This window comes from Cricetulus griseus, chromosome 2 (genome assembly GCF_003668045.3).
Source record: "Cricetulus griseus strain 17A/GY chromosome 2, alternate assembly CriGri-PICRH-1.0, whole genome shotgun sequence".
NCBI classification, from domain to species: Eukaryota; Metazoa; Chordata; class Mammalia; order Rodentia; family Cricetidae; genus Cricetulus; species Cricetulus griseus.
In genome coordinates, this window is record NC_048595.1 from 8,766,521 (window position 1) to 8,778,758 (window position 12,238).

Below are 12,238 nucleotides of genomic sequence, written 5' to 3' on the forward strand. Positions count from 1 at the left end.
TGGTCCTTTAAATAACCTGGAGCAGAATGAAGAGAATCTGGTAGTCCACAGAGATGGCGGGGAAATGCTTGAGGCCTGAGTTCACTGCAATGTTGGTGAATAGATCTCTGGCCAGTGTGAGGTCAGGAATTTTGGGGCGAGCCATCCATGAATAAGCTTGGAAATTGTTTCCCTGGAAATCAATGAGTGGCATTCTGGCTTCGAAAGGCCTACCTCCTTCGGGTGCTTTGTTGCCTGACTCTCACTCAGGCAATCCTTCCTAGCAGGGCAGGACCCTTCCCAGCGGGGCAGGCTGTGGGCACACATGAGTGAGGGAGTGTGTGTGTGTGAGTATGTGTGTGGGAGACTAGCATGTCTTCCAAATTGGTGTTGAGCCATTCCCGTGTTTGCTGATGTTCTTAGCTGTTGGCTTCAGGCTTCTGTTTCTTCTCCGTCCTTTCTAAACCTCCGGTGCTTCTCATGTTTTATGTGTAAGCTCCTTCCCCTTCTCTGACAGCACAGCAGCCAGGGAAACCCTGGATTAGCATATGGAAAAACAAGGCCAATCAATGTGTAAAAGAGGAAAGGGCCAGGGCATGGCTGCACATGGAGCATTCACCACACGTGTGAGATCTGCCTTCTGTCCCTAGTGCTGCAGAAACAAAACAAGAAACTGCAGGTGTCTCTCTGAAAGTCATTTTCACCCAGCGAGATTTTCTGATTGTTTTATTTTCTTCTTTATGATAATTTTCTCTCCACGTTTGGAAATAGGGTTATTTTGCTTCAGGTTATTCTTAAAACATGTAATGTGGAACGCCCCCCCCCCAAAAAAAAAAAAAAAGAGATTACACTTGCTTAGAATCTGCCAAATGGCTAGGTTTGACCTGGTTTTTTAGAGTCTGCATAGTCATTTATTCAGGGAAGTAAGGTGCCTACATCATTACAACTTTGCAGTGAGCTTTGTCTGCCCTATTTCTGGACTTTCTACCAGTTAATGGTTGTTGTCTGTATGCCCTGTTCTCAAAAATATCTATCCCAGACAGATCAATGGCTCAGAGATGGTTTTGTGTTGTGCATGCAGCTTTATAATGCCAAGGCCCTCTCCTCAGGAGTTTGTGGCTAGGGGCGATGTTTTCTCTCATGTTTGGAGATATATATGAATGGCTTGCAAAGTCAGGTGAGTCTGTCAGTCTTCCCTTACTGTGATAAAATACCAGAGACAATCAGTTTAAAGGAGGAAAGATTATTTGGCTCACTCACAGTTTTGGTTCACATGGGTTGCTTGGCTGCATTGCCTCTGGGCCTACAGTGATGGTGGGAGTGGAGCGCCTGGCACAGCCAGCCTTCCCTAGGACAGATGGGGAGCAGAATCAGAGAGGGGCCCCAATCTGAGTACCCTTGTGAGGGCATGCCCTTAATTCCCTAATTTCTACGAAGTAGGCCCACATGTAAAGCCCCCACTGCCTCCCAGTAGTGTCATGGGCTGGGATAATCCCTTAGTTCATGGGCCTTTGGTGGACATCTGGATCCAAATGGTAGCAGAGCTGGAGCCGGCTGTCCTGTCTTTGCACACCTGGGTTGGAGTCATCATACAGGCTGGCCCTGCTCTTTCTGTGCCTTCAGACCAGTTAGTGTGCTTCTGGGAGGTGCAGAGTGACCATTTGGTCTCTCTAGAAAAAAGAGTACTTTGGGGTGACCAGTTTTATTTAGTTATTTACTTTTTTATTATTTATTTTTTTGAGGCAGGGTCTCTACCTATCCCTGGCTGTCTTAGAACTAACTATGTATAGACGAGGCTGGCCTCAGAGATCCGCCTGCCTCTGCATCCCAAGTGCTGGGATAAAAGGTGTGAACCACCATGCCTGCCTTCAGTTTTATTAACTAAACCATGGGCTCTCAAGCATTTCTCACTTATGCTCAATTATGGAAAGTCATTGCTGAGGGCCGGGACTGCCTGTTAAAAACCACAGCAGATTCTTGTGTTTTAACCTCAGAGATTCTGACTTGGGAGATGTTAGGGGGGATCAAGGAGCCTGCATTACATCTTAGAGACTCAGGTGATGGCATTCTTGCGGGAACTGTTAGCCTAAGCTGGGGGTCTTCAAACTAGCCAGCAGGTCAGACCAGACCTCCATCTCAGGATGGCTTTTACTAAATTTAACTAACTAACTAATTATGTGTGAGAGCTTCTGTGCATGCCTAAGAGTACAAGTGGTCAGAGTACAGCTTTTAGGAGTCTGTTCCCTCGTTGCACTGTGTGGGTCCTGGAGATTGAACTCAGGTCTTCTGGCTTGGCATAAAGCGCCTTTATCTCCTGTGCTATCTTGCTGGTCTGTCTGTCTGTCTGTCTGTCTGTATCCATCCATCCATCCATCCATCCATCCATCCATCCATCCATCCATCCATCCATCCATCCAGGGTTTCTCTGTGTAACAGTCCTGGCTGTCCTGTAACTCACTTTTGTAGACCAGGCTGACTTTGAGCTTCTGCTTCTGCCTGCTGAGTGCTGGGATTAAAGGTGTGTGCCATCACCACCTGTTCTCTACTTTTGAGCAGAATCTCTTGTAACCAGGCTAGTCCAGAATTTTGCTATCCAGCCTAGAATTATCTTAAATTCCTGATCCTTCTGTCTCTACTTTCCAAGTGCTGGAATTCTGTCTTTTACTTTCAGACTGGTCTTGGACTCACTATGTAGCTGAGAATGGTCTTGACTTTCTGATTCCCCTTGTCCCTACCTCTGAATTGTGGATTACAGGAATGTACCGCTAGGGTGGTGGTACATTTTCTTTGGTGGGGATCACAGGGTTTTGTGTATGGTGTATGACCATTGAAACCCCTAGCTGCCTGTTACATTTCTAAACCTTCTTTGGAGGAATAAACGAGCTGGGCTTAGTGGCATATGCCTTTAGTCCTAGCTACTCAGAAGGCTAAGCTAGGAGGATAGTATGGGAGCCCAGAGGTTTGAGGCCAGCCTGGGCAATACAGTGAGACCCATGAGTCAGGAAAAGAAAAGGAAATGCCAGCAGGAGAGCTGGTGGGTAAAGGTGCTTGCTGCCTGGCATGGCGACCCGAGTTCGATCCCTGGAACCACATGGTGGGAGGAGAGAACTGACCTCTGCAAGTTGTTCACTGACTGCCACATGTGCACAGCACACATGTGACATATACATGACACGTGTACACTCACACAAGTAAATGTAATAAAAAACTTTAAAAAGGAATGCCATTGTCATGATATAAAGGCTTAAAGTACCTACTCTCTGGCCCATTACAGAAATAGTTAGGATCTCGCCTGAGCTCTTCTGGCTGCTGTGCTTCAGCTGTCGTGTATGGTTCATTGGGCGGTCAGATTCTTACTACAGCCAGGACCCTCGGGCTAGTGGTGGCCTCGCCATGGTCCTTAGCCTTTGGTGTTGTGTGCACAGCCAATAGCACTGTCTTTGTGGGCTGACTGTTTCGTGCTGTTTTGTTTCTAGGTGCTGTTGAGTTAGAAAACCTCCCATTGAAGAAGGATGCCCTGAAAGAACTGGAATTGCCCTTTGAAGTCAAAGCCGGTGCGTGGGGCCAAAGGAGGGAGGTGGGCCTGGAGACCAAGGTGTCTGGACAGGAGAACAAAAGCCCTGGAGTTGGTAGACAGGAAGTTTGAGAGTTTATGTTAGCTTATATCAGTCTCACCATGTGGGCAGGTGGAGCTCTGTGAATTCTAGGACAACCTGGTCCAGATAGAGGGTTCCAGACTAGCCAGGACTATGCAATGAGACCCTGTCCAAACAGACAACAAAACCTGGCCTTAGAATAGTCAGGGAAGGCCGTGTGTTGGTGGCGCACGCCTTTAATCCCAGCACTCGGGAGGCAGAGGCAGGCGGATCTCTGTGAGTTGGAGGCCAGCCTGGTCTCCAGAGCGAGTGCCAGGATAGGCTCCAAAGCTACACAGAGAAACCCTGTCTTGAAAAACCAAAAAGAAAAAAAAAAAAAAAGAATAGTCAGGGAATAGGGTTAGGGGTGTAGTTTGGTAGTAGAGCACCTGCCTAGCATGCACAGGGCCTGGGATTCCATCCCAAGCATCATACACACACACACACACACACACACACACACACACACTCTCTCTCTCTCTCTCTCTCTCTCTCTCTTTCTCACACACACACACACACTCTCTCTCTCTCTCTCTCACACACACACACACACCCTTGCACACACAGAAAACCACAAGATCATAATAGTATTTATATGTCTTGTATTTTTAAAAACTTTCTACAGTTATTTATTTTTGTGTGTGCGTGTGCATGCATGCATACCACCAGCAAATATATTGACAGATAGGAATCTGAAAGGTTCAAGAATGCTGACAAGGTTACTTCCAGGAGAACATTCTTCAAATATTGAAGGATTAAGAGAAACTCTGGGGGGAAAATTGATGGTTTTCTAATATTGTATTAGCAAACTTGACCTTGTTTCTTACAAAAAGTACATAAGATGTGTGAAGTTCTGTCTGTCAGAATGCTTTGTGTCCTCTTGCAAACTCATTCAGTCCCACCACTGTGCCCAGCATGGAAGAGCAAGCCTATAACCCAGCATTTGAGAGGGAGAAGGAAGGTCAGGCTTCAGGCTTCAGGACCGACATAGGCTGTATCCAACCCTGTCTCAAGCCAAATAAATAGCTGCCACTGTGCACTAATTCAGATTGGCATATAAGTTCAGTTATAAATCTTATTTTCTAGAGAAAACTCCTTTTTCATTTTTTTTTTTTTTTTTTTTTTTTTGTAAAATACCCTCCCCCTCCATGGTACCGAATGTTAAACCTAGAGCCTTGTACATGCCAAACAAGTATTCGATCACTGCATTTCACCCCCGGTACTCTTAATTTACTACTGGGTTAGACAGTCAATCATTTGTATTCTCATTAGAAATACCATTGTGAGGACTGGGGCTATATCAGTGCATAGCCCTTGCTGAACATGCGTGAATATGTAAGGGCCTTGGTTTCCTCCTCAACTACATACAAAGGAAAATCCCTTGCTTTTTGAGACTGAGTCTCACTGTGTAGCCCTGACTGGCTTGCAGGTATGTCATCAGACTTGTTTCAAACTCACAGAGATCCTACCTTTGCCTCCCAAGTGCTGGGATTAAAGGCATGTGCCACCATGTCCAGTGACCTGCTTTTATTAAGTTGAATTTAAAGGCTTGGCTAAAAATGGAAGAAATTGGGCAATAAATATACTTTTACAGCCCAGGTAGCTCTCTGAGCCTTTCTTTCTTTCTTTCTTTATCTGTATGCTGTATTGTCTGTTTTAGTTTATGATGGGTATACTCAGGGTTAAATATGTAAACACTGCAACTCCTGACACATCCTTGTCAATCACCCAATTATTAATTAACAAGAGATAAGTTCTGTGACCAGGGTGTGTGCAGGTGGGTGCCAGGGGAGGGAAGACACCCCCTAGGAATTCCAGGTGTGCTCCAGTTGGAAGAGTGTCTGCATAGTAGATAATTCATAATTGATATGAAAAAGACTCACTGGTTATTTTTCAGTTTAATTCATTATAACTGGTTCTTTTTAATTAATTAGTTTATTGCAATTTAGCTCGACAGATTCTACCCTAACACTAGTTTCATATACATAGGAGCCTGATTGGCTACCCTTGAACTCACTTTGTGCTTCAGGCTGGTTTTGAACTTGCCATCCCCCTGCCTTAGCCACCTGAGTGCTGGGATTATAGGCATTCCCCCATCACTCTTGGCTTGTGTCTGTTTTTGTGATTTTTGCCTTTTTTTCTTCTGGTGCTGGGGACAGCATCCAGGGCCTTGCACTTCCTAGGCACATGTTCTAGCAGAGCTAAGTCCCCCCAACACCCCCCGGCTGGCCTTGGACTTGTGGTCCTCCTGCCTCTGTCTCTTCAGCATTTTTTAAATGCACCATCATAGTGGCCAGTTTTTTTTTTTTTTTTTTTAATAAAATAAATAATGGTAAAAGTAACCTGTGTGTTTTAAGGGGAACTAGTAAACACAGGTGTCTAATGAGCCGCTCCTTCTCCTCCAGGCTTGATTGGGAAAGTGACCCTCCAGATTCCCTTTTACCGCCCGCATGTGGACCCCTGGGTGATCTCCATCTCTGGCCTCCACTTAATTGGTGCCCCTGAGAAAATCCAGGACTTCAACGATGAGAAGGAGAAGCTGCTGGAGAGGGAACGTAAGAAAGCGCTGCTTCAGGCCCTGGAGGACAGATGGAAGGCAAGCAAGGCTTAGAGCCTCCCTCACGGTCTTAGGGCGGGGCCTTAGGGCTCCTGTGAGCTCCCGAAGCAAAGGGCAGGCCTGTGCTGACACTGGCTCTTTCCCTTGCAGAGTGAGCGACAGCAGAAGGGAGAGCCTTACTGGTATTCTGTCACCGCCTCAGTCGTCACTAGGATTGTGGAAAACATTGAGGTGAGCCCTGCCAACCTTCCTGAAGACATGTGAAGGGTTTCTGAGCCTTAGATGTGTTTTCGCTTCTGAGTTGCTCGTTTCTTGTGGGTTTATGGCTTCTCAGGTGTGCCCCTTTGGAGGCTGCACCAAAGGGAAAACCTGTAAAGCAAGTCCTGCTTTGTGAGGTAGACACAGGTCTTTCTTGCTTTAGCAAGGTATGAGTGGCATAGGCATTTCACGCACCCCCCACCACACTTTCTTTTTTAATGTTAGATGTTGGAATCTTACTTGCTAAAGGATTTATCACCTCAGAAGCCAGGTTACTTAGGCCTACATGACTGGTTTCAGGGCAAGTCATTTAACCTCTCTGGTCTCAGTTTTTTCACCCGCAAAATGGGAGAGCCTGGGTCCCCATTGCTTATCGTGTTGTGAACTATAGATGGCCACTAAGGCATCTGACCTGTCATTGATGTATCTTACGGAGTTTGGATGCACTGCACTGCTGGGGCCATGTTTTTGATCATTAGGAATAGGATAGTGGATGAAATATCCATTGAATGTCACAAGACAGTCCATGCTTAAAGTCTCTAGGGTTCTATTGCAGTGTCAAGGCAATCCAGGCCAAATGTGTTCAGTGTGTGCTATGTTCCCCAAAAGTATGATCTGAAGTTGTTAGTTTCATAATGGGGATGAAAAGATTGATGCACTTGAGGGCACTGATTTTTTAGAAAATGTTATTATTGCCAGGCAGTAGAGGTGAAGGCCTTTAATTCCAGCACTTAGGAGACAGAGGCAGGTGAATTTCTGTGAGTTTGAGACCAGCCTGGTCTACAGAGTGAGTGCCAGAACATCCAGGGCTGTTAGACAGAGAAACCCTGTCTTGAAAAACAAAAACAAAAACAAAACAAAAAATAAAAAATAAAACCCAAAACAAACAAAAACAAAAAACCAGAAAATATTAATATGATATTTTTGTGCATGTGGTATATATAGCTTTATGTGCAGGTGTATGTATATATTTTCTACAACAAAAAATATATTTTTCTCATAAAAAGTTTCTTTTTACATTTATTTATTTACTGGGGGTAGGAGGCACATGTGGAGGTCTGAGGATACCTTGTGGCAGTTGGTCCTCTCCTTCTACTGTGTGGGTCCTGGGGATCAAACTCAGGTCATCAGGCTTGGTAGCAGGCACTCTGGCACCCTTACCTGTCTAGCTATCTGCTGGCCCCAGAAATGTCTTTTTCTAGGACTAACTAGAAAGCCATTTCTCTACAGTGGAATCACAGGAATAGTCTTGCTGGTGGTGCACAGGTCTTAGGTAGAGAAGTCCACTGCAGCAGGTCTGAGCCAGGTGGGCGTGTCTTCACTGCATTCCTCATCCTCTGGGTCTAACATTTTTCTGTCTCTTCTTCCTTGATGTTTTCTGAGCCTTGGGGGTGAGGGTGTGATGTACTTCTGCCATTTAGAGCCGAGTACCCTGCCACCACTTTTCTTTTCTTTGTGTAACAGCCCTGGCTGTCCTGGCACTCACTCTGTAGACCAGGCTGGCCTCAGAGTCACAGAGATCCGCCTGCCACTGAGCCACCTCACGGCCCATATTATGATTTTGACATCAATATTAAGCATTGGTTTTTCCACGTTGGTCTCGATACCATGATTGTCTTTCGATTGTAATCATATTAATAGAGTGACGACTCACTGTTGTTTTATGTGTCTTTTCCTTCTCTGTGGTGTGGTGTGTGTGGTTTATGTTTGTTGGGCATGCACACACATTTGCCCTTGTGTTCATGGATGTGGAGGCCAGAGCACAATGCCAGGTGTCTTCCTCTCTTGCTGTCTGCCTTTTTGCCTTGTACAGGGACTCTCTCTAAGTTGGAAACTTATTATTTTGACTAGGCTGATCCAGGTCCTGGGGTCTGTCTGTTTCTGTCCCCTCCCTCAATACTAGCATCACAGGCAAGTGCAGCCAGGCCTGACTTTCTGTGTAGTGCTGGGGATTTGATCCTCAGATCCTCATGCTCCTCAGATCCTCATGCTTGCAAAACAATTGTTCCTACTCATTGAGCCATCTCCCTGATCTAGTTTGTATTTTCATAATGGTTAATGATGCTGAACATGTGTATATAGTTTTCTTTTTTCTTGACCACACCACGTGTTAACTTTCTTTATGTAGTGCTAGGACTTGAGCCAGGCCCTTGCACATGATAAGCACACACTCTACTTTTGAGCTGCTCCCAGATCCTATTATTGGTTTAACTCACTGAAGCAGAGTGCCTTCCTTCTCTTTCTCACACATGTGTAGATTCACACAGACCTTTTGTGCCTTGCTGCCTTTCCTGGGCTCAGATTCCTCAGAGACAAGAGCGGCAGGACCAATTATCTGGGTTCAATGATGTTGTTCTCTCTTCCCTTCTCTGTAAAACTATTATTTATGTATATATTATTTTATATGTGTGGGGGTACGTGTGCATAGGCGAGAGGACAACTTTCTGGCGTCTGTTCTTTCCTTCTATCTTTACGAGGGTTCTGGGGATTGAACTTACATGGCTAGGCTTGCACGACTGCTGAGCCATCTCTCTAGCCCCTGGTATTCCTGTGTTTAAATGTTTACAGTGACTTCTGGAATGATTTGATGGGAGCATTGCAGCCTTCCTGAGATAACGTCCATGGCAGTGAACTGTCATTCTTGAGTGGTTTGTCATCGTGCTCCCTTGGAATTTTGAGCACACTGGGAGCCCATTTGCAGATGCCCTCTGATTGGACCCCACCAATAGGATTCCACCTGCAGAAGTTATCTAAATGTTTTCCCTTCCTGTCTTTGCAGTTAAAGATTCAAGATGTCCATTTGCGCTTTGAAGATGGTCTTACCAATCCATCTCATCCTTTCGCATTTGGCGTCTGCATTAAGAACGTGTCCATGCAGAATGCTGCAAACGAGCCTGTGAGTATGAGATCTGACCACAGACCAAGAGTAAAACTGCCCTTGGCTCCTCAAAAGTGTTACGTAAACAAGCCCTGCTACTTGCCCACCTATGCCGGTGTCCTTTTCTTTTTGAGACTGGTTTCTCTGTATAGTCCTGTCTTATGGTTTTATACACAAGCAAGCTGAGGTGCAAAGGATTCTTGTCAGCAAAGGATTTCAACCTCCATTTTCCCACTCCTTTGTCAATCATCAAGGAAACTTGTTCTACTTAGGTTTCACCCGCTGTCTGGGAATGTCTGTGATGGTTTCCACGCAGTCCTTTTTTTTTTTTTTTTTTTTTTATAAAACTGCTAGGTGACATTTCTGTGGTGTTTTAGACTATCTGGTAAAACACCGATTCTCCACACTCTTCACATACCCTGGGTTTTTGTTTTTCCGACAGGGTTTCATTATCTTCTACTAGGATGGCAGGCCTCCACCACCACACCTGGCAACTGTCTTAATTGATTGTATTTCCTATTCTAGAGTCAGATAACGCCTTGTTCCATAAAACAAGTGTTTTGTCGGGCAAAGGGGGTCGATACTGTTGACATAGAAAAGTTGACAGATTATTTAAAAGTTTGAGATGGCCTCATGTCACTGAGGGCAACCTTGAACCAGATATGTAATTTACTAAACATCTCTTTGGACTTCTGGTCCTTCTGTCACTTCCCAAGTGCTGGGAATTACATGTATGAGCCACCATGCCTGCCTCAGCATCCTATAATTTTTACTTACTAGGACATGCATTTATAGCTTTTGAGCCTTGTGTGATTGTGGGTTCGGCACCCTCTTCTGACTCTGCAGGCATTGGATACAGCTGTACAGATATCCATGTAGGCAAAACATCCATGCACATAAAACAAAAAACAGCAGGACGTGGTGGTGCGCTCCTTTAATCCCAGCACTCGGGGCAGAGGCAGGCGGATCCTGAGTTCAAGACTAGACTAGTCTGGTCCATGCAGTGAGTTCTAGGCCAGCCAAGGACAATGTAGTGGGATCCTGTCTCAGAGCAAACCAGAGAGAGAGAGAGAGCGAGTGAGAGAGCTGAAATGTGAAGCTAAGAAGTCAGCGTGTCCTCATCCCTGTCCCTTGTCTGAGGGTCACTGGGAGCCTCTGGTTCCTTGGCTTACAGATGTGTCTCTACAGTCTCTGTTGGTGTTCACAAGGCCTTGTCTCCTCTGTCTTTTTGTTTTTCCTTCTTGCAAGGACCTCACTCACTCACTAGCTTTGTACCAACACTCATCCAGGATGGCTTCCTTTAATGTGAGTCTTGTGCACAGGTGGTGTTTACAAAAAGGACACACTCACACTTGGGGGTGAACGCAACTTCCCAGAAGAGTCCAAACTGATGGTCCAAACTGATACCCTAGTAATATTCCAAGATGCTTTTTCAACACTAACTGACTCCTGCTTCAAATATGTGTTCATGCACATGTGTCCATACTGTTTCCCTGCCATTCAGAGTTCTAGTTAGGAAATGTAATCACTGTTTCCTGAATATAGCAGGCCTTTGGTGCTGACTCAGTCCCTTGTATGAGAAACACTGGCTGTCCTGGAACTCGATCTGTAGACCAGGCTGGCCTCAGACTTACAGAGATCCGCCTGCCTCTGCCTCCCAAATGCTGGTAGGTACTGAAGGCATGCTCCCCCACTGCGTGGCAGAGATTTACAGATATTTTGACACTCCTCTGTCCAGTGATATTTTCTGTTTGTTTGCTCATAGCATCCTTTCACTGCTTCTTCTATGTAACTAAAAATATCGTGCATGTTGGTGTTAAATTTTGTTTTTGTTTGTTTATTTATTTATTTATTTATTTTTTTAAGGTAGGCTCTTAACTTTGTACTACTGGTTGTTCTGAAATTCACTGTATAGACCAGCCTGGCCTTTAACTCACAGAGACCCACTTGCCTCTGCCTCCTGAGTACTGGGATCAAAGATGTGAGCTGCCAGGCCTTGCACGGATAGTTTGAGCTGTGTAGGAGTGGACTGTTTACCTTTGGTCTTTTAGCCTTTGCAACTTGCAAAGTGCCTGATGTGTGAGGTTTCACACACGGTTTGTTGAGTGAACAGTAAATATAGCCGAGATTAAAGGTCGTCATCACGTTGTCTCTTTCTCCCTCAGGTACAGAAACTAATGCGGAAAAAAAGATTAGATGTGGCTGAGTTCAGTGTCTACTGGGATGTCGATTGCACTTTATTGGGGGATTTGCCTCATGTGGAATTACAGGTATGTTCTGGCCAGGGCTTTAGTGGAGCATGGCACTAAAGCCCCATGGTGTGGGGCCCTGATTTGCAGGCTGTGGTCCTCTGTGCTGTCCCTCTCCAAGCATCGTCTGTCTAGAGTCTTTGCCTGCGGTGCGTACTGTGTCTTCGGGTTTGAACTTCAGGTATACCATGGCTTTGTATTTTAACTTGGATCGCGCTGTGTGTGGATGCTTTTGTGTCTTTTTCATGTGAAGTTCTTTTTCTTTTTCTTTTTTTTTTTTAATACTTACTTTTGAGGCAGGGTCTCACTGTATAGCCCTGGCTGCCTTAGAACTCACTATGTAGACCAGGCTAAACACAAATTCACAGAGATCCGCCTACTCCAAATGCTGGGATTAAAGGTGTGCACCACCACACCTGGCTAATAACATTCTGTTTGTAAGATGTGTCTGTGTCTAATTCCTTACTTTTTGCTGCTATGTGCCTGTGGCACACTGTATTGGAATTTTGTCTGCCAGTAGGAATGGAACATGAAGATTTTAAGTGAACAGAGCAGCACATCAGCTTCTTAGAGAGGGGCCAGCCAGCTGGGGTTTCTCCTTGGACATCACTATGGAGGTGTCCCTTTAAGACACTTACATGGATAGACAGCGTTACTGTGGGAAGAACTGAGGAAAAGCTTC

General features: G+C 45.3%; 1 protein-coding gene across 7 annotated transcripts in view; it reads left to right on the plus strand.

Annotated features, from left to right (window-relative positions):
- Vps13d (vacuolar protein sorting 13 homolog D) overlaps positions 1–12,238 on the plus strand; it is a 227,793-nt gene that overhangs the window by 9,447 nt on the left and 206,108 nt on the right. For all 7 annotated transcript variants that reach the window (XR_003481832.2, XM_027398154.2, XM_027398160.2 and 4 more), the window contains 5 exons: positions 3,456–3,533; positions 6,020–6,210; positions 6,322–6,402; positions 9,209–9,325; positions 11,473–11,577. Coding sequence is in view for 6 of the 7 variants with exons in the window: in XM_027398154.2 (XP_027253955.1) it covers positions 3,456–3,533; positions 6,020–6,210; positions 6,322–6,402; positions 9,209–9,325; positions 11,473–11,577 (572 nt within the window). In the remaining variant the exon portion in view is untranslated. The remainder of the gene's footprint in view (positions 1–3,455; positions 3,534–6,019; positions 6,211–6,321; positions 6,403–9,208; positions 9,326–11,472; positions 11,578–12,238) is intronic.